Source organism: Engystomops pustulosus, chromosome 4, assembly GCF_040894005.1.
Source record: "Engystomops pustulosus chromosome 4, aEngPut4.maternal, whole genome shotgun sequence".
Classification (NCBI taxonomy): Eukaryota; Metazoa; Chordata; class Amphibia; order Anura; family Leptodactylidae; genus Engystomops; species Engystomops pustulosus.
In genome coordinates, this window is record NC_092414.1 from 140,024,913 (window position 1) to 140,050,596 (window position 25,684).

Consider the following 25,684-nt stretch of genomic DNA (forward strand, 5'->3'; position numbering starts at 1 on the left):
TTTACTGATCACATGCGCTTCTATGGAAGGAATATGCGATCGTGCTGAGCATCATGAATGGCGGTTTGCCTTGCATTTCTAAACACAAGACAAACACCACTCGTGAACACAAAGGCGTGTTTCACAGGAGCGAGTTGGTTCAGTCAAACTCAGTTTGTGTGCTTGATGGAATTACTTTTTTTTGTTCTGACTTTTTGTCAAATGTCACAGAAATGTCTCAAGCTACTGCAAAATGTCACAAAAAGTCTCCAGAATGCAAGGGCAAAGAAAATGAAAACAGGAGTCAGATGTAAGAAACAAATTAATCATTCTGCACACCTACATAAAATGACAGTGCTACAAACAGTCCAGGCTCAATACACAAACAATACGACAAAATGTCTAGGCCAGCCAAGGAAATTCAAATACCGTATATACTCGAGTATAAGCCGACCCGTGCATAAGCCTCGACCCCTAATTTTATCACCAAAACTGGGAAACCTATTGACTCGCGTATAAGCCGAGGGTGGGAAATACATTGGTCACAGCCTTCAGTATATAGCCAGCAAGCCCCCTGTAGAATACAGCCAACCAGCCCCCAGTAGTTTACAGCCAGCCAACCCCCACGTAGTATACAGCCAGCCAGCCCACCGTAATGCATAGCCTGCCATCCCACCCTTCAGTACATATTGCCTGCCAGCCCCCTGTAAGGTATAGCTTGCTGGTAAAAAAAAAATAAACTGACTACTCACCATTCCGACAGCCCGGGCAGCTCCTCTTCATCTCCATGCCGCTGGCCTGCAACAGCTCTGGAGGCGTGCCTCTTCTGTCTCCACAGCTGACATCACAGTTGTGTGCCGACCGGGCCATGCACACGAAGCTGTCGCGGACCTGCAGCCGGCATGAAGACAGAAGAGGCGTGGCTACGGAGCTGTTGCGGACCTGTGGCATGAAGATGGAGAGGAGCTGCCCTGGCCCTCGGAATGGTGAGTACTCAGTTTATTATTTTTTGTATACCCGAGTATAAGCCGGGGTGGCCATTTTCAGCACAATAATTGTGCTGAAAAACTCAGCTTATACTCGAGTATATACAGTAATAAATGTTACCAGCCAGCAGCACTGACAAATTGTCCTGAATATACACAGTAAAGGATAGAATCATAAGTTAAAACCTAAAAACAGCACTGGAAGTGATGCTTGACACAAGTAGTGAGAAGGAGAGTTTTGGCAACTTTTTGATGGACTTTTTAACTGATTTGCGACACAATTATGAAATTTTAATACATCAAACATTTGGAAACCAATGACAAATCAGACGTAACACTAAAAAAAAAAAGCTAAAATGGTGCAAATTAGAAAGAAAAAAGTTTGATAAATACCCCCCAATTTTTTGTATACAAATAAAATACGTCCATGTGAACATCCGCCAACAAATTACGATCTTTTGCTACATTAGCCACCGGAGTGCAGTATACAGAAGAGGACGGGGCTCTCGATGAAGTGTATTTCTGTGAAATCTAAATTGTAGACTTCCTGGAAATGTTTGGTTCTAGTATTTGCTGCCAGGCACGTGTCCCGGCGTTACATACGTGGCAAGGCTCTGTACACTGAGGGCGGATACCAAATTAATATTTATTTTGCAATGCTCGTGAATTCTTGGCTAAGAGCTGGCCGCTACCATTTTTTTTAACAAAAGGGAAATTTACGCCCCTCTCAAACTTAGTTTTCTGGCAGCGCTAAGCATGATTGGTAGTGTAGTTTTACGCCTATGTTCCGTGCTCTGCTGTAACCAGGCGCTAGACTACAATTCCCATGAAGCACTCTGCTGCTTCCAGTCATGGGATGCAGTGGAAGGCGCAGAGTGAGGAGAGCGCAGAGTGTGAATGGAGGGTTAGCTGGTACATTCATGAGGGTAGGCGGGCGGTAGTGCTGGAGGTCAGTGTCCGGAGCCAGGCTGCAGTGTATGGAGAGATGTAGTGTGAGCCACTGGGTATGGGCTGGGCTGCGGAGGAAATGTAGGGTGATCACATGTGCAGCTGACAGGATATCAGCTACAAGAAGGAGCTTCCAGAGTGGCCCTGCAGCTCATACATAGGGTCACTAACTGGCAGCTGCCACATACCACTGGGCACAGCTGCTTAATGGGAAGATCTGATGCCCGAGATCCCAGCAATGCCAGGTGTGGAAGGCAGAAGAGGTAGTCAGGACCCTCCTGCCAAAGATCACATGTCTTCAGCATCTGGAGATGTTCCCACCAGACTGTGTGGACTTCTGGCTAAACTCTCTGGAAAGGGACCACTTAGGAGTTTCAAGAATCGCTGGTTTGTGTTTGATCCAAGGCGATGCCATCTCTATTACTTTAAAAGTCCACAGGACACCCAGCCATTGGGGCACATAGACATTGGCGATGCCTCTTTCAGCTATGACTTGGAGGCAGATGAGGGTCAATTTGAGATCCACAGCTCTGGAAGGATATCGATCCTGCGGGTAAATATTGAAGGATGGGGGGGGGGGGGTTCTGTTATAAATGTTTCCTTGTGTTGCCACACGAGCATCTGGCCATATATTTCACCGTTCTTGTATTCTTTATGTCTTTGGTGATGCAGATTATGCACCTTGACAGGACACTATGAGCAAGATTGTGTTGCCTTACTATGCGCGATTATGTGATCTTTCCCATGATCCTTATGAATTCTGTTTAACTCTGAAGTGTTGCCGATTTCTAGAGAATTGACATGTTTCCATGCGTACTCCCTTGCATATTTAGTAAGGCTTTGTGCCGCACTTTTTCTGGACTGTTCCCTATTTCAATGGGAAAAGGCTTTCACAGGCATTTTAGTGGTGGGGGTGTTGCGATTTTATTGCACGCTACCCTATTTTTAGCGCAGCTGCGCTGCCTTCGATGCGACAATTTAGGAGGCGTTCCATCGGACGATCCGACTGATTCGGACTCAGCGCGGGATTTAACTTTAGGGCTTGTGTTGCAAGCCCTAGCTAGCCCTAACATGCACCACTAAAAAGATAGTGAACTCTGTCGGACCTGAGTGGGAAAGCGGCACATTCAGGCGCACAACGTTAGTGAATCGCGGCACAGTGCATTCGGGTTGGACAATGCACATTCTGTGAACTCCGGGGACGGGGTAAGTAAATGTGCCCCTCTGACTTTTGTTGTGAATAGATGCACGTTGGGTGGGTCAGTTGTGGTCACAACCATATGACAACTAGTATTGAACATCATTAGTAATTCCCACTCACAGTACTTGCTGACAGTGTGTGACTGTGAGTCCCCATCCCCAATGTCAGATTGCGTGGAAGGGTATGCCAGGAGGAAGAAATTAAAGGGGCTTTCCACAATTTTAAATTCTTCAGGGAATAGATAGTTTAGTAATTGGAAAGGAAAACCTTACAGATCTGCTAAGGGGTTTCTATTTCAGCACTGCAGGGTCCAGTTCCTGTCGGTCCATAACTGATAATATTTCTTTAGTTTATATGACCGTTGTCCACACTGACCGGCATTTAATACAGGTAACTACCAAGTGCAGTAAGTGGCATATGTGACGTTATCTCTTATGGTATTATGTTGACTGAACATCACAGCTCAGGAAAGAAACATCCTTTAGCAGGTGAGTTTTTTTCACAATTTTTTTTTTTTAACCTTAACCGAGTGGGTACATGCCACAGCTGTAAACAATGTAACACTTATTCAATCTTTTCCAGTGCCCCCAGGATGACCAGTATAAGCCCAACCCTCACTATGGCCACTTACTATGGACAGTGGGGGTCATTTATCAGCGCCAATTTGACGTAGAAAAAGGCACAAACCACCAATTTGCATATTTTTCTACTCCATTTGTGCAAGTTTTTTGCACATGTTGGAATCTTTCTCCTGCACTTGTCCTTTCCCATAAAGGAGGTGTGATGAAGGCAGGAAAAAGTCAGAGCCATTAGGCTTGGCTGGTTTTATTATTCTTCATGCCATTTTTATGTTGTGAAAGTTTGACAATTGACTCCAGTCACTTCATATTTTAGGCTCATGCTACACAGGGATTTAGGGGGTATCAAGACCATCATACAAAAAAAATAACCTGCGGTGCCTTGTAGCCACTATGGCTGTTTACTAGCCACAGGCTCAAACGTAAGACTGCATGTCTACATTTTCCCTCAATGTGCCCCTAAAGATCATATCAGCATTAGGTGCCTAGATAAGCGTGTATTCCAGCCACTGATGGGCTGGAATACAGGTAAGTTTATGTTTGGCACATTCTTTTCCTTCAGCACATTGAAAGCTGTTTTGTATAAGTGATGGATGCGATCAGACCTATCATGACTTTGTATGGTTTAATTTAGTATTTTGTCAATATTTATAGTTGATCCATTCATTAGGGGTACTCAGTTGAAACTTAGTTTCACTAGAGCAGTGATGGCGAACCTTTTAGTGACAAACTACAACCAAGACTCACTTATTTATCGCAAAGCGCCAACATAGAAATTTAATTTGTGATTTATACTCCCTTCTCTGTCACATCTTTCATTCATATCAGCACGCTGAGGACACCAACAAAGCAGAAAATAGAAGAAATTTGGATGATCATTGTAGCTTCCCTCCAGGGTTCCATAACAGGAAGAATTGTCAGGGCCGGAGCAGGAGCTACAATGATAAACCAGATCTGCCCCCCCCCCTCCACTCCTCCAGTAGTGCCACGTTAAGTGCCACGTTTAACTGCCACGTTAAAATAGCTCTGTGTACAGCAAGTCCTGGGTTGTCTGGGACTGTAGGAAGATACCTGGAGTCCTCTCTGGTGATGGCCTGGGTGCCCACAGAAAGGGCTCAGAGTGCCACCTCTGGCACCCGTGCCATAGGTTAGCCACCACTGTACTAGGGGGTACTTGACTTGAAAAAGTGTAGAGATGCTGATATCTATTTCTTGCACTGTTGGAAAATTCTCATAGTGCCAATTAAATAATATGTGCTAGGCACAAGAAGATGTGTGTGGCTTTTCTCTGGAATTATGTCATGGGAGGTGAAAGATGTGATGAGTGTGTCAGGATTGTGCAACATTTTGATACAATTGGCCAGAATAATGGTGTCATTGTCTCTCTGGAGTCTAGCAAAGACTGTATGGCCTCTGTGCACTTCTGTGCAGGCTTTGTGCCAATGTACATTAGCCCACAGGCCAGAGGTAAACTGTTATTACTGTCACACATGGGCATAAAATGGGAAGATGCACAATTCTTTAGGGAGGCATTGTGATATCCTCAAAATATCTATGCCCCATATGAGAGTGGCAGGAGATTTTTTTGGTTAGTCTTTAACCAGTTCACTGAAGTGAACTCAGCAGGTCCATTTGGTTCCCTTTTGATTTCAACTGACTTTTTAATATTTTGTTATTTGTATCATTCTATTCCAATACGTCTTAGACTACTTTTGTTTCAATACCAGAGTTTTGAATTTGATACCATTATCTAATTAAGTATTAATTATCAATACTGCCTTTACAAAGGGTCCGTGGCCACACTTTAGTCGGAATTTCCGACATTTTCGGGGCTTGCACGGCTGTGACAACTATTTAGCATGGGATTGTGTCGCAGGCGATCGGATTTTGGCGCAGCTGCGCTGGCTTTCATGCGTCAGAAATTGGGGACTTGCCGTCAGACGATCTGACTGATTCGGACTGAGCGCGGGATTTAACATTCAAATTGTGTCGCAAGACAATGCACTTACATGCACCAGGAAGAAGAAGGTGAACTGTGGTGGACCTGAGTGGGGAAGCGACACATGCAGGATATCGGACACACGATCTTAGTTGCCAGTTGTTATGGCCACCGCTAAGATTTAGGAATACAAATACTATTTAAAATTATCATACAACCCTTTTTATGGTATGTTAGATGCATGACAAGCAAGATAAATACTTGGAACACATGTCAGATTTGGCCCTACAGCATGGTGGGGATGCTTGTGTAATTGAATCAGAGAAGAGGTGGCAGGCTTAGGATTTCCTCTACAACAAAACTTACAGGATTGTAATACTTTGGTACCTGAAAATGTTAAATTTAGATTTACTACATTACTATTGGGCAGTATGTTTCTCTTTATAGGAGCTGCCACTTCTCTTTGGGACTAAAATGATCTGCAGTTATGTTCTGTCCTTTGAACATAAGTTGTTTGAGAAGATAGTGACTATTTAAGCAAATGATAAAACAAAGAAAATCTGTTTTCTGAGCAAGTATTTAGGAGACACTTCTTCTTTGATGTTTGTTTTAGGGTTAACGAATAAAGTTTGTAAGATATGTTAAATAAAACTATAAAATGTATGCCACAGCTAGCCACTTCAATTATACTTGTATTTGTTATTTTTTTATATTTTTGTTATAATAAAAACACATTTAGAAATCTACCATTTGTTTTTATGCATTGTGAACCCAACATACTTTGAGTATGCTGTAGCTACACTGATGCAGAAACATATCTTGTTTAATCCCTGAACTGTCCAGACAGGACTAATTAACCTGAAGTGAATTACTCATACACGGCAGCTGGGGGATGGTGCAGCGATTGATTACTTCTGTCTGTCAGTGACAACACAGTGAGGACGTATTCTCGGTTTATGCTGAGCAGGACAAGACTGAATCGGTGCATAATAAGGGTGAAGAGAAGCACGGAGGCAGCCAACGGAGAGGGGCTGCTCATGAATGGCAAACTCTCCATTCAACCCTGCAACGATAAGGGTGTCAGTATTCCCGAGATAAGAGTCCCTGAAGTAGAACCGGAGTTTATCATATATACATTTCTGCATGTGATCAACCATTTTTGTTGCTGTGGCCCACCTGCTGCATGATCTGTGTATACATGATCTGTACATGGGTAGTTATGCAGCTGCCTCCATGACTTAGGAGCTGCCCCCATCTTCCAGAAAACTATAAGGCCACAGCTCAGTCTGGCATAACCACAGCCTCTCAGCACTGCAACATGTCTATGTAGCTTGTACAGGGGTTAATATGACCTCTGAACGTTTGCATAGCATGAGGTTTCAATGTAACACCTGCCTACACATTTCTGACTTGTGGTTTTTGTTGTGTAGGCCACTTGTTAAATGTTAAATGTGTGGTCTGAAAATAGGATGAGAAGCTGTTTGGCTATATAGCAATTATAAGGTATAGTTGTTGTAAGGTAATGTAGACACGCATCACATGATCACTCTCAAAGTATTTTTTGGAATTATTGCCCAAAGTATAAATCCTCACTCCTGTCGTGTCATATGACCATGTTATTACTCTGTATTGTCCTAGTTTATCTGTATATGTACCCCTATGAGCTGTAAAGTGCTGTGGCACTATATTGCCTTTCCCAGAACAGAAACTGGCATAATTGTGAATGCAGCTCTGGGTTATTATACAGGCTGTATCTTATTTGTTTAGTCAAATAGTAGAAGGTGGCAGTAGACTGGTTAATAATATCTCACCTTTGAGTCATGAAGCAAGGAGGTTTAATGTTTCTTCTGTGTATGACTTTTCCCCAGGCTTCCAGTCGTCAAGCAATGACTTATTGGCTCCAAGAATTACAGCAGAAGAGATGGGAGCATTGTAATAGTCGGGCTGTCGGAAAGCGAGAAAGCATGGTGAACCTTACTGCTGGGCAGGTCCCCACCGGTTTGGTAGCCAAAGAAGGTTCAGGTAAAACATAAACTGTTCTCTTTTTAATCCCCCATAACCCCTATAGTATATTGCATGGGTTGCCTATAAACAAATGTGTTAACATTGACCTCCTTCTTGAGTTTGAAGTTGACTATATTGTTCATTTGCTAATCTCTGCCATTTGTGGTAATATAATGAAGTGTTATGGAGTTGATATGGACGTGCTACCATATGCTGTGCATGTGAAATGTGTTACCTCCCAAGCCTTTGACATTACTGAATGTATAATGCAGACGGTTACTTAGTATTAACTGGTTCTGTCAATAAATATTGATTTCAAAGCCCCTCTTCTTTTATACTTCATTGATTGCCAATAGCATGTCCTTGCTTACACGACAATGCGCTGCTGATACTCTATGATGTGTAAAAGATGCAATAAGCCAACAATTTTTTTTTTAATGATTTGCTGCCATTCTTAGCAATGCTAAGTTTGGGTAGCTGGTCCACAATTCGTAAATGTAATGGAGCCTTTTATTAAGTTAATATAGCAAAATATAGGTAGAAGGTGCAGTGTATATGATTGTAAGTAACATAAAGTTTCTGGACTGAAACCACAGACTGATACGTTGATTTCATGCTTTGTGTTGTCCACCCTAAAAATTTCTCATCACGTAGGTGCAGATATGTTTTGTGGGTAATATACAAATGCAGTAGATGAAAGGTAATGGGAGCACCCTACTGGTAGATTGTCTATATATTATTCTGGGGCTCTAGTACCTGCAGGAGGTGCCTAGCAGCAACCAATTCCCTGGTCTCTGTTGTAAACGCATGCATGCTTTGTCCACTGAAGTGCATGTGTATTGAGGAGTCAGCTTATGATGTGTCAGTGTTCTTCTCTTTTAGGTCATGTTGATATACTTTGAGAAGTTTTTGTGCTGCTTTTAGGTTTTCTGGGTTATTTCTCTACGTGGTGGGGGTGGCAGTGTATGTAGGGAAGAACCTTCCATGAGAAAATGCATTAACACAAATGAGGAAGGAAGAAAGAAAAAATTCTGCCTATTTGCTGTAGACACTATGTAAATAAACTGTAGATATGTATAGTTGGCAGATGAGATAAGAATCGTCGAGAATTTATAGGTAGTTCACTTGTTCTTACAGGACTGGCAGTTATTTTTATTATACCTGTAAAAACTTGTTAATTCATTATAAAATCACATTATGCACATATTTTGACCTGCGCATAGAAATAACCTAGGGAGGATCTGTCACCCAGTACAAAATGCTAAAAAACACACCTATAAATACTGCTGCTTTGCTAATACCCCCTACACCTTTCACCAAATTGTTGGGAGGCACCTTAACAATCAAATGCTCTGTCGTGCAATATTTGGAATACTTTCTGACAGATCCAGTTTAATTGTTGTAAAAAAAAAAATTTGACTTGTTCTGTTTTTTCTTTTTCACTTTTCTATTGACACTTTTCTGTATTCTTCTGTAGAAATCCCAAATGTACCCTTAATGAGCGATTCAGCAGAACGGGCTCGCATCCACTTCACAGCTGATATGTGTCCTGGGGCACTCCGAGATCAGACACATGAGCAAGGGTCCAGTCAGCCCAGTGCTGTGCAGGGCCTGCTCAGACAATGGAGTAATGATATCAGGTATCCAAAATGTATGGATTAAATATAAAAGCTCATGTCTCTTATTTCTCCAATCGAATACTGCTGGACATTGTGTGGGTGACTGTGCAATAGCTAAACAATGTTGCAGAATATTTTACTGGAAGCAAATTCAATATTTTTTTGGAAAACATGTTTTTTGTTACAATACAAAGCTGTAATATTGTTACATATATTGTGTCCTTGAGAATTATCCTCCCTAGGGCAAAAAAAGTCCTATTGTCAGATACAGACTACATAACAGCAAAGCTCAAGAGGCTGTTTTCAGGTTCAGCTGTGTGGTTTAGATAAGTATCACACTTTACACTTCCTGTAAGCTGACATTCTTTCCAGAGCCGAATGTGTTACTGCATGAGTATTGGGAAATGGCTGATGTAACCATTTCAGGTCAGTTATTTGCCCACTACAATTCTAAAAGCAGTCACCACCTATTCTGTTATCTGGTTTAAGTGTTCTATAGTGCAGTCTACCACATACCCTGTTTGCTACAAGGCTTCAGAAAACTGACCCGGGAACTAATAGGTGGTCCCTTTAATTCAAGGTTTTATTACTTGGCTCTATGACTGAACTGACCCTAGTAACAGTCCCAAATATGACCATTTATAGCCTTACTAATACTTATGCTGCCCTTGTCCGTGTGCTCCAATTACCTATGGGCTATGTGCAGGGCCGATTCTAGCATATTTGCTGCCTGAGGCGAATATTAAAATGCTGACACCCCCCCCCCCCCCCCCGCCCCCGCTCCCTGTTCAGTAAATGCTGAAAACTGTGTGACTGGCTACAGGTTCTGGGAGTCATTAGTGGCATCTAGTACCTTATAGATGACAATCTCTTCTATCAGGAGGACTTTATTCCGGGTTCTTCCATTCATGACGTATCATTGACTACCAGATATCTTCAGCTCCGTGCAGCATCTCCACCCGGCGTCCCTAAAAATACCACAGTCACCTACAGTAAGAAGTCTCCTGGATAACAACACTGTGCTCCTACATAATATATACCCCTCACAATACAACTGACCTCACTCTCACCACATATAAAACATCCCTTCATTATATATATATATATATTCTACTGGAATTATAGCCTGCACAGCACTCCAATCCAATACAGACCCCCCCCCCCCAACATTTGGTCTACATGATGCAAAGTAATCTATTGTATCCTATAACTAATATATCCCACCCTGTTATGTTACATATGATTTTATATTCAGTGCTCACCCTGACCAATGTAAATATATAGCACCCCCCAATGCATATATACAGCCCCCCACCCCCAGTATAAGAATAATGTGCCCCCATATAAATATATACAGCCCCCCACCCCCAGTATAAGAATAATGTGCCCCCATATAAATATATACAGCCCCCCACCCCCAGTATAAGAATAATGTGCCCCCATATAAATATATACAGCCCCCCACCCCCAGTATAAGAATAATGTGCCCCCATATAAATGTATACAGCTCCCACCCCCAGTATAAGAATAATGTGCCCCCATATAAATGTATACAGCTCCCACCCCCAGTATAAGAATAATGTGCCCCCATATAAATGTATACAGCCCCCCACCCCCAGTATAAGAATAATGTGCCCCCATATAAATATATACAGCCCCCCCACCCCCAGTATAACAATAATGTGCCACCATATAAATGTATACAGCCCCCCCACCCGCAGTATAAGAATAATGTGCCCCCATATAAATATATACAGCCCCCCACCCCCAGTATAAGAATAATGTGCCCCCATATAAATGTATACAGCTCCCCCCACCCCCAGTATAAGAATAATGTGCCCCCATATAAATGTATACAGCTCCCACCCCCAGTATAAGAATAATGTGCCCCCATATAAATGTATACAGCTCCCACCCCCAGTATAAGAATAATGTGCCCCCATATAAATGTATACAGCCCCCCCACCCCCAGTATAACAATAATGTGCCACCATATAAATGTATACAGCCCCCCCACCCGCAGTATAAGAATAATGTGCCCCCATATAAATATATACAGCCCCCCCACCCCCAGTATAACAATAATGTGCCCCCATATAAATGTATACAGCCCCCACCACCAGTATAAGAATAATGTGCCCCCATATAAATGTATACAGCTCCCCCCAGTATAAGAATAATGTGCCCCTGTATAAATGTATACAGCCCCCCCCCCCACTCCATTATATTAGTATTAGCCACTTATATCTATTTAATTAAAAAGTGTATATGAAAATAATAAAACTTATACTTACCTCGGCAGGCTGCTCCCACGGCGCGGGTCCCGTCTACACGCAGCTCCCGTCAGCTCAGAGACACAGGCGGCGTGACGTCATCATCCGCCGCCTGTGTCCCTGCATGGTACGCAGCGACGCCAGCAGCCTTAAAGGCGCTGCGTCGCTCTGAATGTAAATCGCACCTGTGTCTTAAAGAGACAGGTGCGATTTACCTGGTGGGCGATTCTAATGTGGAATCGTCCACATTAGAGCGGCAAAATGCCGCTTTTGAAGGGATCCGCATTCTGCCACCCGAGGCGAGATTTTCATCTCGCCTCATGGCAGATGCGGCCCTGGCTATGTGTGTAGCCAGTCACATGACGCTAAAATGACACACATTTATATAAAAGCTATATAATGTTTTTTGTTTTGATGACACTTATTATTCATCATATGGAAACAAAACGCAAGGAGAACCATGAGTAAGGTTAGTAATACTTATGGCCCTTTCTTGTATTATACTGATAAAAAGTACATGGCTAAAATCGAACCTAAATTAATTTATTAGCTAACTAATTAGTTTTTAGAGGGACGTCTCTTGACTGCTATAACAGGGTATCCTTCCCTTGATGCTTATGTCCAACAAATCTCATCCAAACAATCAATACTGATAAGTGGCAAGGATTCCGCTGTCTACAGATGGGTGAATCTTCCTTTTTGGCTGATATCCGCTGCCATGTGTTAGTGGGTTGACCTTACAGGGTAGATACCTACACATGGCTTCATAGAGTATCTTTTCTGCCTTCTGGAGGAGAGCAAACTTGTAAAGCTCAAACCAAAAAAAAACAAACCAGTGCTCTTTTTAACACTTCTCTAAAAGATAAAGCTCAATAGTTGCAGAAGTTCTAATCAGGTGTTTTTACAAGCTACAAATGTTTAGTTGCTGGTACCTGAGTGATTTACTCGCAACAAGTAATTTTTACTGTGGTACTCTAGAACAGTTTCCTCAGGAGATATCAGATGGAAATGGCTCATTACAAGTTTAGATGCTTGATATACTGATCTTGGAGTTTATTGCATTTAAAAAGTTTGGAGCATATAATCCGTCCTTGTATCTTTTTTTTTGTGTCAGTCTAACTTTTTACCATGAATTCTGCTGTCAATAGTTATATTTGTCTATAAAAGTAGAAAAGAAAGTTCTGTCACTTTGCTTCTATGGACTGCATAATAAATATATATGGACTTCTATAATATAGTGTATAGCAAAGTTGAAAATACAGTATTTTTGTAATTGAGTTAGAAAAGGTTATCCCAATATAGAAATCAGATATATCCCATATCTATAGAGTGGTAGGAGTTATCAGAAAAAGAGGAGTCCTCAACCACCAGGCCGTGACCCAAGACTGCGCCATGGAACACCCAGTCCCAGGCCGCCGTCCGGCGGTTGAAGACCACTGGTGTATGAAACTCGGGGGAGGGGGGAAGAAATCGGAACTTGCCTCCAGCGCTCCGCTTCCCCCTGCGGCCCCAACCTTCACGTCTATGCTCTCTGGGGCGCACTGCTGGGGACATTTTCTTGGGAGGGGGTCTCTCTTGGGGGCATTTCATAGGGGGGAGCTCTGCTGGGGGCATTTCATAGGAGGTAACTCTGCTGGGGGCATTTCATAGGGAGGGAGCACTGCTGGGAAATGTTATTAAAGAGTAGCAGCTGCATTTCCCACCTTAGGCCAATACTCAAGGTACATTTATTCCATTATTATTTTTTTTTCTGTGGTAAAATTAGGTATCTCTGTTTACACTTGCGTATATGTGATATGTATATTTTTTTTACTCACAATAAAAAGCGCAGAGACAAGGGGACATTAAAGGTTTGTGGGGGCTGCTATAGAAAAAGGGATGTTTTTATCAAGACATTAAAAGGGCACTACAGAAAAAAGAGCATCTGCAGGAAAGTGGTCATTTTAGACCTGGGGCTGCAGGAAACGGCACATTATGTGAGTTGGGGTTAGATATGGACTATTTGTGGGGCACACAATTTTCTTTTCCAGGGACCATGCTAAGATGATTAACTGTCCCGGTCCCTGGTAAAAAAATTTTTGGGTGTTGCCGGTCCCCGCAAAAAGGTTGGGGAACACTGCTGTATGCCACATGTGAAGTGAGCACGAGCTCCTCTGTTGCCTTCAGTAGTTCCATGAATGCAGTGCAGTTTATGCAGAGAGAATTGGGGATTGTTTGATGTTTGTTGGTGATGTGAGTAGTAGGACCCCTATCGATAAGTCCTGTCCTGTACATAACAGTGAAGTGTTAAAAAGCATATATAAATATAGTTTATACCATAAGTGTCTGTAATCTGTTATTATGATGTGTTAGAAACTCTGTTCAGAACCTCCGGCCTGGCAGAAGTACCAATGAATGCAGAAAGAGTGTCTTTTATACCAATGAGGAATGGGAACTACTTAACCCAACTGCTAAGGAGCTGGAGGAGTCACTTATGCATGAGGAACGGCGAAGACCTCCTATGGATGGAGTGAAATGGAACACAGGTAAAGCTTTTGGTATATGGCACTAAATGAGCATGGGCATTACTTTATTATGGGTGGAAGTAGGTCCTCTAGAACCCCCACCAGTTTTTACAACAAAGTGGCCAAACCTCTGTGTCCATTATTAATGTTTTACTGCACAGGAGGGCTGTGCTAAGTAACACAATGAAGGTGACATGAACACTTTATAGTAATAAATGATGATAGTTGACTCCACTCCCTTTGACTATTCTTATCTACTAATGTATTATATTTATGCCACCATCACTTCTACACAGAGAACATAATCTTATCTTAATGATCCTTTATTGACCCACATGGCCACTTATAAATGTGCCTTTTTCATGTGTATAAATGCTTCAGTGCTACCATTGATAACCACAGATTTAGAAGACTTGGTCAATAATTACAGATGATGGGGAAATCTCCATAGAATTACTGAATACTGCATGATGTATTTTTGTTTTATATCCAACATAAAAAGAAAAAATAGCGCTCGGCACAATCCAGGTTGTGGCGATGGCGACCGCTGGCCAATCGCGGGGCAATAGTGTTTACTGCAGATAGACTCCGGTGGTGTTATCCTCTTCAAATAGCACTATAGGTGGTGCTCAGCTAGTGTGGTAAATAGTCCAATAGATATTCAAAGAAGAAAAGATAAGCGGCACTCACCATTACTGTGCAATCGGTATCTTTTTATTTTGGGTGCAAGTACAGGGAGGAGCGGGACCTGGCCAGCCAGGTCCCGCTCCTCCCTGTACTTGCACCCAAAATAAAGATACCGATTGCACAGTAATGGTGAGTGCCGCTTATCTTTTCTTCTTTGAATATTTTTGTTTTATGCACACACAGGGCACAGTTGGAATACATTTGTGAGATATGTGTAAAATTGCTGAATAAAAAATGCTTAAGGGTCATCTCCCATCAGTTTGACTGATGGTAAATTTCCAGCATTAGATGTCCGTTTCTTTAAAAAAAAAATGTGGAAATGAAAGGGAGGCGCTCAGGCTGACATCAGCTTAGCTCCTCTCGGCTTACTCCCCCGCAAGCCCTGCTCTCTCCACGCCCTGCCTCTGAAGTCACCAGCCGGCTCCTCAGCCAGGAGTAGGCTTACAGCAAGGAGGGTGGAATAAATTAAAACCCAGGGAAGGTGCTCAGGTGATGTCAGCCTGAGCACCTCCGGCTCATTTACATATTTTTTTTAAAACTTATTTTCTGAGCTGATATTCTGTTTCTTTATACACTAAAACTGTTCAAATTGACTGATTATAAATGCTGGGCATCTATAATCGGTCAAACTGATGCTAGATGTCCTTTAAAGGAAACCTACCACCACCGATCTTAAGGTAGATCCGTGGTAGGTGCCTCTGTTGTACGTGAGGATAGCTCTTTTAAGGGCTAATCCTCACCTCTCCTGTATCTTTTTTAAACTTTTATTGAGTTAATATGCAAATTTTCTAAAGAGACTACTGGGGCGTGGAGTAGCTATAGCTGAGGCTACATGGCATGGCTACTTCACCCCCAGTAGCCTCTTTGATGCTATCTTCGGTGCACAGCTACAAGGAGCTGCACACACTTGTCCGTGAAGCCGGAGTTTTGCGCAGGAGCAGTGACCGTGCAGCCGCAGGCCTGCGTTCTGCACATTTGCAGAACTTCGGCTTCACGGAGTGCATGCAGCTAATTGTAGCTGCGGACCAAAGATATGTAGGTAGGAGGATCAAAGAGGCTACTGGGGCGTGGACTAGCCAGACAGCGTAGCCTCCGCTCTAGTTACCCTAAGTGCGGTCCGCGGACCCTTAGTAAATAAGCCTATCATTGGATATTCCGAAGCTTTGCTCCGCATTTAGCAGGGGTTTTTGGCGCACGCGATCGGATTTTGGCACATCGGCGCCGGCTTCCATGCGACACAAATGGGGGTGCGGCAGGCCATCAGCCGATCCGACTGATTTGGACTAAGCGCGGGATTTAACATTTAAATTGTGTCACAAGCCATGCACTTGCATACACTGGGAAGAAGGTGAACTCCGGCGGACCTGAGCGGGGAGCGACACATGCAGGATATCCGGCGCATGCTCATAGTGAATCGCGGTACAATCCATGATTGTCGGACATTCTGGATCGGGGATCGCGACGTGGACAGGAAAGTAAATGTGCCCCTATGTGTCACCCTTGTAATCCACCAAACATGTACTCTCAATGAGCCCCATGTGCTTATACCATGTAAATCATTTATTGATTTTATTACTTCTTGTATCCCTTTAATAAGAATTATGTAACTGTTATACAATACATGTGTTTAATGGTTTTCTGCCTCTTTAATTTTGGATTCTTTTTCCAGTAGGCAAACGTCCATTACTCGGTGTACTGAAGCATCGATACAGTGCAGATAATACTTCAGTGGAGTCGTTACCATCAAGTGACCCCAAAACCGACTCTGACCTTCAAATGAAACTTCAGAGCCAGGAAGGTGAACTGGAAAGGCTTAAACAGGAATTGACCAGTCAGAAGGTTAGCGTTTTGTATATTGTCAGCATTGCAGCCTTTATGTATTAAGATCAGTGAAGTTAAAGGTTAAACCTTGATATCATTATGAAAAATAATGAAAAGTTTAATTCAAATGTAACACGCATATGAAGGTAAGCTCAGTCAGTCACAGCCTCATGCGACATTTCCATAATTTCTTAGATTCACTCTTTGATTATACAAAGGCTGTTGAATTGAACATTATAACTTTTGGGGCTGACTATGATTAGGTTTGCCCAGCTCTAGCTTAGGTTTTAATTATGCAAATCCATTTTCCAGGGTGTGATAAGGAAAACTTTGTCTCAAAGTTACCTAAAAGGAGTTCTTTGGTCATATGAAGTTAGGTCTATGCACCGAGGCTGTGCACGCACAGTTTTTCTTTTTAAACAATCTGCTTCAATGCCTCCCGCAATGCAGTGAAGTGACGAATGCACAGAGTCCCCTTGGAGAAGGACATTGCCAGCTCCTGGGAACTCCAAAGAGGAGGATGAGGTCGCCAGAGTGTGGGCTGGTTAATGATTGTGAGCGGTTGAGGGGAGGCGGGGCACCTTGACTCTATGGTGGGGCTCCTTTCTTCCTTGCATGGATCTACATAGAGCAACAACATGGAATAAAAGTTATTTTTCACAAATGGTGCAAACCGCAATATACATACGGAAATTTTGAAACCTTATTAAACTCCATTGATAGGTGCTATTTGTGGTATTTAATGTACTTGCATTTTGTCAACAGAAAGTGTAAGGAACTGTGGAGGCCGTAGACGTAGGTCAGGGAAGACGCTATGCTCTTTATGGAGAGTCTGCCACCTTTGTAGATGTACAGAGACTTAAAGACCATTCACACTGGGGATTTATAGCTGAGTAGTGATTTCTTTTGTCAAGTGGTCATATGGGAAACATGATCTAAACTGGAGTCTTGTGATGTTGGGTCAAAGCAGTGGAAATATTCAGCCATTAATCATGTTCATTTACTGGGCTTGCCAGAGATGTTGCTCCTTTCCAGCTGGATTCTGTTAACTTCTGCCTATAAATAGCTGAAGAAGCATGTGAGCATTGAGCAAGTCTCTTTTCCTTTTGGATGTGTTCAGGGTTTCTCTTTGTGTACAGTATTTATGTGAACCCGTGACTTCTATATTATTCTTGGCAGTATAGGTAACTAGACACAGCTGCAGGAAAGGTTTTTCAATATTGACTTCCTTAGAATTAGCAGTGGAACCTTCATATTTCTAGTCTAGGTGTATTTCGGTAATGCTAGGCAAAAACAAAACTTAACTTGTTACCCAAGTTTAGCAAGGAACAGTTTAGGTATTTATTTCCTTTTATGCATATTTGGTAATCGGCTTGTTACAAACCTAAATAAAGATACATCTTGAGTTGCCATGTAAATTTGCTGAAATTGTATGTTCTCAACATATTGGTATGGGATCAGTTTTATTATCAGTATGGAAATTCTGAAAATTCAGTGACCTCTACCAACATATAACCGTGGGATGGCTGGGGATCTATATACAGGTCATCCGTGTGGAAATCCTGGAAATACCCTTTTCAGGAAGTAACTGCTTTGTTGAAAACACAATTGCTTAATATTACAGAATGTTTTATGCTCTGATGCAGAATGATGTCAGAATACTTTCTTATGTCTTTTACCTGGGTTTACTAAATTAAAATAATGCATTAAAAAGGATGCAGTTCTCTCACATTTCCATGTATGCTGGGTTAGAGTCCAGTCCACATTTAAAGTAATATGTATGAAGACATTAATGTGTGATGACATTGATTATGCAGAAGTACGAATATTTCATAAGAAATGGTTAGTCAATCTTCTGTAGACAGTAGGAGCCATTTCACTTCAGTCTTCTAGCAGTAAGAATTTTTTATGCGTTGCAACTATTATTATTTATTTTTTTTATAAATCTTTATTAGAATAATATTTTCAATACAATTATATAATACTGCACACATAACAAATTCCAAATTATTCAAATATCACAAATATATACAAACCCACTTTATTCTTCCCACCCATTTTGCTAGCAGAGAAAGGAGGAAAAATAGCTGAAGAAAAAGAAAACTTTTATTAGAGGAGGGGTGTTAATAAAGCATTTCATGTCTTATCCCATACGACACTCCACTAATCCAGGTTCCCCAAATGTGTGACAAAACGTGATGTTTTTGGACCCCTAAGGGGTATGCAAGGTCAATAACTTATTGTTTTATAGACACTCCCTGAACGCATGGGTACTGGGAGGCGCAGGTAGTGAGTTGGGGCTGTCCACACAACCTCCGGATATGGCACAATAATAAATCGCAACCCTGAACAGCTGAAAGACCCTTTCACTAGCCTCAGTGAAACAGAACGTCATCAGTCTAGTAGGCTGCCTCCAGCTCTCATTTGATATAAGCCCTGTCCATTATATCGGGTGACAAACCAACCCGGCAGCATGTATTTAACGGACATGGGGATTCGTGGATCGAGATAAAAGAGCAACGCAGGTTAAATTTAATATTTAATTGCCTTAAGGGCACACTAGACCAACAGTAAATATATATTATAATGATAAAGTGGCCCTCCTTAGATCAGGAATGAAGATTTATAGGATTATAGGACATTTCATAATTTTGCCAAATTTGTATGAAAAAATATTCACCACATAGTGTAGTGGTGGCGAACCTATGGCACGGGTGCCAGAAGCGGCACACGGAGCCATTTTCGTGGGCACCCGGGCCATCGCCCCAGGACACCAGATAGGACTCAAAGAATCTTCCTGCAGTTCCAAGAAACTTAATAGATGCTGCTTTCAGTCATATTTTGATACTTACTTCGTTACTTGGGACTGTAGGAAGAGGGAGAATTAGAAAGGGTCGAATTATTTTTGGAGGACCTCCTGCTGGCCCCACGATTCTCTGTGTACAGAGGGACACTGGAAAGAAGCTAAAATGATGAAAATTTTCCATCTTTCTACTGTGTTGTTGTCCTCAGGAGGCCAATCTGATTGAAAGTTGTGAAAGAGGGAGCAATAAGTTACTGCTTTAATTTTTGGTTGGCAACTCGCGATAAATAAGCAGGGTTTTGGGTTGCAGTTTGGGCATAGTGCATTGATCAGTCTGTACCAGTGTATTATGTGTTAGTCACCAACTCCACAGCACTGGTTAAAGTGATGAATAAAAAGCTACTTTATAATTAATTGTATGACTTTTTCTTTTATCAGGAACTTGTAAAGCTTTTGCAACAATCCTTGAAGTCATCACAATATGATAAGTACTTTGCCATGCCTTTCAGTGATGAGCTCTCAAAAGACCATTTTCATTTGCTCCAACAAAAGGATGATCACATCCGAGAACTGAACCTCCTTCTAGAGAAGAAGACTTTGGAGAAAGACATTTTTCAGCAGGAAATTGAGGAACTTAAAGGCAGTGTTGAGCAAATGAAAGAACAGCTCAGCATGATGATTGAAACAATCCAAGCAAAAGATGAAGTGATTATGAGGCTATCCAGGCAAATCAGTGACTATGAGCAATCTTCTTCAACATTGCTTGGTAGCACCACAGACTCCCCCATTCAGAAAGATGCAGAAGAGCTTAACCGATTACGAGTAAGTTTCCATGAATTAAAATCTAATGGATATAGACAGATATTATCTGTTAAAGGCTTGGATGGTTTCCAGATTTTTGGTGCATTTTAAAGGGATATTCCCACAAAGACAAGTTTCTTGTATGTACTCAGGCTCACAAAGTAATACATTCTCTAATTCACTGTTATTAACAAAAATACAGCATTTCACAGATCCATGTCCAACCTGTCTCTACCAGTGCTGGTGTACATAATCTCACTTGCCCAAAGTCGTGACCCTGTTACTTGGGGTTGGCCGCCATCTTGGATTTCTCTCATCTATCTCGTTCTATGTGTCAGATACTAGTGAATGTTCAGAAACTAAATGGAAGTGTATATAAACCTTGTATCCTGATAATCTAACCACACAGCACACAGAACTAGAGGAATCATGAAGTTTATAGAGTACCCGCCCACACTCTGGAATCTTTCAATGACCATCACTGAGTGATAGGAGCTAATACAGCAATACAACTGAGTAAAATTGAAAATAAAGGAGTTAAATATGTGTAAATATCACTAGGGGCTTGAGAATTTTCTTTTGAAGAGCAATTGTTAATATATTGTTTACACTCTTGGGTATAAGTCTTAGTTCACGTGGGTATATTTGTTGAGCTGCCATAAAATGACATTTTGCTAATTAACCTCTTTCCACCACCCAGCTGCCTTTTCATGTCCTAATTAGCTGGATCGCTTTCTATTAGAGCATTAAAACACAGCGCAGGATTCACCCCAGGATCTCACATTTAAAATGGCTATATCTTCTGAATTGTTGTGCCTAGAAACACAGTTTTGGTGTCGTTTTAAAGAAGAGAATATCTTCTTAAATATCAGACCACATTTTTCTCTGTGCCACAGTAGAGATAACAGCCGTTAAAGATGCCATTAAAGGGAACCTGTCTTCAGCATTAAACCTAATGACCGGTTCTCTCAGATGTCTTAACACTGTTTCCCTTTCCATTTTTATTTAAAAAACCTATAGCTTATATCTTTATTAAATCTTTTTTTAAAAAGTATCTGACACCTTACTAGGAGTCTACGCTTTTATTTTCTCTTCTCCAATATGTCCCTCACCTTCTTTATTCCCCCCTTTATTGGGAATTCTCTTGAGTTACACCTTAATTTACCTTGAGTAATATCGCAAGCATGTGACTATTTACACGCTTAAATGTAACAATGATATGCATGTATGAAAGTTTGAGTGCAGCACAAATAGGAGCTCAGGCTCCCCATCAATCCTAATGAATGGCTTTTAGATCCTACATACACAGCTCAGTATATGTACAGTGCGTGTGTGTGTACACATAGTGTGATGCTGCCATGTGTTCATCTCTTTATTCCTATGTTGGTGTTTTATAGTGTAGTTGGACATGTTTAATATATCCTTTTCTTTGTGGTGTAGTAGATTACTGTATGATTATTTCTTACTATGATACAGAGGTCCAGTGATCTGTGTCTCCCCTGCCTTGCTCTGCACTAGATCTCTGTACAAGCAGTAACACTGATTTTGTGTCCTGATTTGATGAACTGATTGTTCACATGAATGCCCTCAGTGCTCTGCCCTCACTGCCCGTTGCTGATGTCACAACCAGAAAAAATAAGAAGATTTTATGGATAGTCTCGTATACCTATTAGCCCTAAACCTCAGGATAGAAAAAAAAAACTGAACGGGAAACAGTAGTAAAACTTCTGTAGGTTTAATGGTGAGAACCTGATGACAGATTCCATTTAAACATTTTTTTTATATACAGCTTCCCAATTCCTGACTATAACTGTGGATATATCATCTTTGGCAACACCTTATGTAGTCTTTCTGCACATTATGTATCTGTAAACTGTGTTCTTTAACAGAAACTGCAAACTAGGGGCTAATAAATATTTCCCAAATAAGGTTTTGGGGTATTCAAATGAATACCCCTGACTGAAGGACCAATGTGTGGTGTGAAAGAAGTCTCTAATGGGACTGTCCCATGGATTTCACTTCGCTGTGGGTTCCTTTATTCGTCTATTTGTTTGTTACCACTCTTAAGAAATACCACTCTAAAGGTAGGTGCTGGATTATCTATATTTTCTTTCTTCACAGGATAGTTTGCAGGGATATAAAGCACAAAACAGATTTCTCAATAAAGAAATATTGGAACTTTCTGCTTTGCGTAGAAACTGTGAGAGAAGGGAGCAAGAATTGGAAGCCAAGGTGAGTCTTTAATCTGTCTTTAATATGATATAAATTGGTGTGTTCATTAGACACCATTGTTATCTGTAGTGTTTTTTCCAGGTGCAGCTGTTCCTATAAAATATTATGCAGATTAGTGTCTTTGGCTTTTAAACGGTTCCCGATGGTTAAATCCCCTGCATCAGCAAGCAGGTTGGCGATGATATCCTTGTATATTCTGAGAGAATGACCATCCTACCAAAAAGACATTAAAATACTGTATTCAAGTGTCTCTCCTAATTGCAAGCTTCCTTCAGAGGTCCCCCTTTTATACAACGTTGGATATTTATACAGAAAGAAGTGAAAAGTTTTAGTGATAGCATTTCTTGTGTTGTTCTGTTTTGTTGCTAAAAAAACACATCAATAGATTTCTATAGTTTTTTTGTGCAATCTCTTTCAATCTGTGTGCAATGGTGTTCAACAATAAAGATCATGGGTGGGTTCTAAATACACAAAAATCATATGTTCACCCTATGTTCCATATATATGTTGTTTGGAAAATTAAAAGAAAGTTTCTGCTTGATATTTCATCTACAGTATTCAACTCTGGAAGCCAAAGTATGCCAGATAGAGAGCAAGTACCTTGTCCTGCTCCAAGAGATGAATACCCCAGTCTGTGTCAATAGCCAAGGGCCAGCTCAAGAGGTTGTGAATCAGTTGTTAGAGGATGCTCTAAAGGTGGAAACAATTGAGCACCCAGATCATACATACATCAGACCCCACACTGTGAGGTATGGACACTTGCTGATGGAGTAGACAATTGTAAGGTCAGATATGTTGAAGCTAACCTTGTATTCAATGGACTAATTAAATTGCTAATAATGACCATTTAGGGGGCATTAAGGCAGAATAATTTAAAGGACCGATCTTAGCATTCTAATATAATGTCATTGAAAATCTTCTTAAATCTTCAAAATATCTTATTTAGTGCTGATGCAAAAGTCAGAATGTGGAATGTGTGTAAATCATAACTCCTTACTGACACGTGTCGGTGTCTCAATACACAGCGGGTGTTAACTGCATTATGCCCCTAAGACCCGCGATCAGTTTACCCCTTAAAGGAAACCTACCACTTGAAGTGGCAGGTTTCAGAAGAAAACACCGAGCACCAGCTCAGGCTGAGCTGGTGCCGGAGCTTATTTTTGTTAGTGTTTTAAACCGCGGTATCGTGGTTTAAAACACTTTTTAAACTGTATAGCCGGCGCAGGGAGGTACGCGCTCGGCGCTTACCATGCGCGCGGCTCTCATTCACTTCCTATGTAGCCGCGCGCACGGTCGCGTGCATGGTAAGCGCCGAGCGTGTACCTCCCTGCGCCGGCTATACAGTTTAAAAAGTGTTTTAAACCGCGATACCGCGGTTTAAAACACTAACAAAAATAAGCACCGGCACCAGCTCAGCCTGAGCTGGTGCTCGGTGTTTTCTTCTGAAACCTGCCACTACAAGTGGTAGGTTTCCTTTAAGTGCCACCATCACATGTGTGACGCCGTATGGGTGCTGCCATCTTGCATCTGGCTGGTGCCCCTGTGGCTTTCCTAGCAGGAACCTGCTAAAAGAAGGCTCCTTTACAGATCCAGTGAATTTACAATATTCTGTAGTACTATAGTGTTGCAGTATATTGTATAAGTGATCAGACCCCCTGGGTTAAAGTATCCTAGGGAGTCAAGAAATACAGTAAAAAAAACCACTAAAAGTTAAAATCTCCTCTCTTTTCCTAGAACTGATATAAAAATAAACAATAAAAATAATAAACAAGTTGGGTCCCAAAATGCCCAATCTATCAATATTTAAAAACCGTTATTCCCAACAGTGAGCACCATAATGGAAAATAGCGTTGAAATGCCTGAAGTTTCTTTTGTCAGTTTGTCAGTAAAAAGTTTTTAAATTTTTTATAAAACCTATATAAATTTTGGTAACCAACCCAAAGAATAATGGGGAGGTTTCATTTGGAAAGTGAAGGCTGTAAAAACAGAATCCACAAGAAAATGTTGCATAAGTGATTTTTAGTTTTTTTTTTCCCTGCTTCCCAGTACACGCCATGGAAAATTAAATACATAAGGTAGTACAATTGGTTAATGAGAAAAACAGCTAAAAAAAAAAAAAAAAGACTTTTTTTCAGCTCCCCAAAAGTTGAAATGTGAATCAGTCGCGCAGAGTGGTCTCTATAACTAAGGATTAGTTCCAAAAAAGGAACAACAATGGTGCTTTCCTTTCATCCATGTGCACATGGCTTTTTAATGATTTATTATTAAAAGTTAGATTTTAATGTTTTTCAACATATCTTTTTGAGAATTCATGATTCAACGCTGGAGCACATAATTTTAGTACAATTGGTTACACAGAAATCAAGCCCCTATAAAGATCTCTAAAATTCTGCTTTTTAAAAAAGGGAAGCAATAAAATGGAAACGCAAAATCGAAAAAGAGAATCTACAGGAGAGGGTTAAATTCCTTAGAAGTCCTTACTTTATATGCCCCCTTTTTATTGGTTACATTAAAAAAATTCATTTCAAAATTATCATTTATTTGATCTTGTTTTAGGGGAGGGGGGATTCCCTCTAGGGCTTTTCTTCATGCTGTGTGCTTGTGGCTAATCCTGCTCTTCTTGGAGCATCCCTAGCAGTGCAGGCAGTCTTATTTACCATAGTCACTCAATGCAAGTAAGCAATGATCAAAAATTACATGACCTTGTTAGGGCACCATTCACAGATTAAAAGTGTTGATGTTTCAATGCACTGTGAAACCTTAATCTTACATGGGGTTTTTATGCTCCTTTTTACTTGACAAGCTCAGAGAGGAGACAGACTCTTCCCTGAACTCTCACACTTCTACTGAGACCATGGAAATATTATAGGTATTTGTAAAATACTGTATGTCTAAGATTAGTTTAGAACTCAGGATCCTTAGTGTCAATTGCAGCAACATCTATGTTAAACCACAAACTTGCCTGTTTTTATTGAAAGGATTTTCTTGGCCTAAAAGCTTCAGTAGCAATACCCTTTGCAGACCCAAACTAGTGGTATATGGAAATATAATATATCGAGAAGTTTGAATATATACATTTATTTCTTCATATGTCAATACTTTTGTTTATGTGAAAAAGAAGTTTTCAGGGTAATAAAATACTCATTCTAATAACATGAGAGCTTGTGGATGACCACACTATGTTTCTGCGCTTGACACCATTGGTCCACAGTTTACATCTTACGTACTTTATGTACATATTTTAGGGATTTTTAAATTAATTGGATTAATTCTTTCAAGTGCATGTGTTTGCCATCTACCAATTCGGTT

General features: G+C 41.1%; 1 protein-coding gene across 2 annotated transcripts in view; it reads left to right on the forward strand.

Moving 5' to 3' along the window:
* Positions 1-1,800: 1,800 nt before the first annotated feature.
* Positions 1,801-25,684, forward strand: part of TBC1D2B (TBC1 domain family member 2B) — a 33,727-nt gene continuing 9,843 nt past the window's right edge. Inside the window, exons 1-8 of one of the 2 annotated variants that reach the window (XM_072147736.1) lie at positions 1,801-2,466; positions 7,500-7,653; positions 9,113-9,275; positions 13,880-14,052; positions 16,388-16,557; positions 19,781-20,164; positions 22,265-22,375; positions 22,931-23,124. In XM_072147736.1, coding sequence (XP_072003837.1) covers positions 2,134-2,466; positions 7,500-7,653; positions 9,113-9,275; positions 13,880-14,052; positions 16,388-16,557; positions 19,781-20,164; positions 22,265-22,375; positions 22,931-23,124 — 1,682 coding nt within the window. In that variant the 5' untranslated portion in view covers positions 1,801-2,133. The remainder of the gene's footprint in view (positions 2,467-7,499; positions 7,654-9,112; positions 9,276-13,879; positions 14,053-16,387; positions 16,558-19,780; positions 20,165-22,264; positions 22,376-22,930; positions 23,125-25,684) is intronic. The other variant, XM_072147737.1, reaches the window with a different exon arrangement.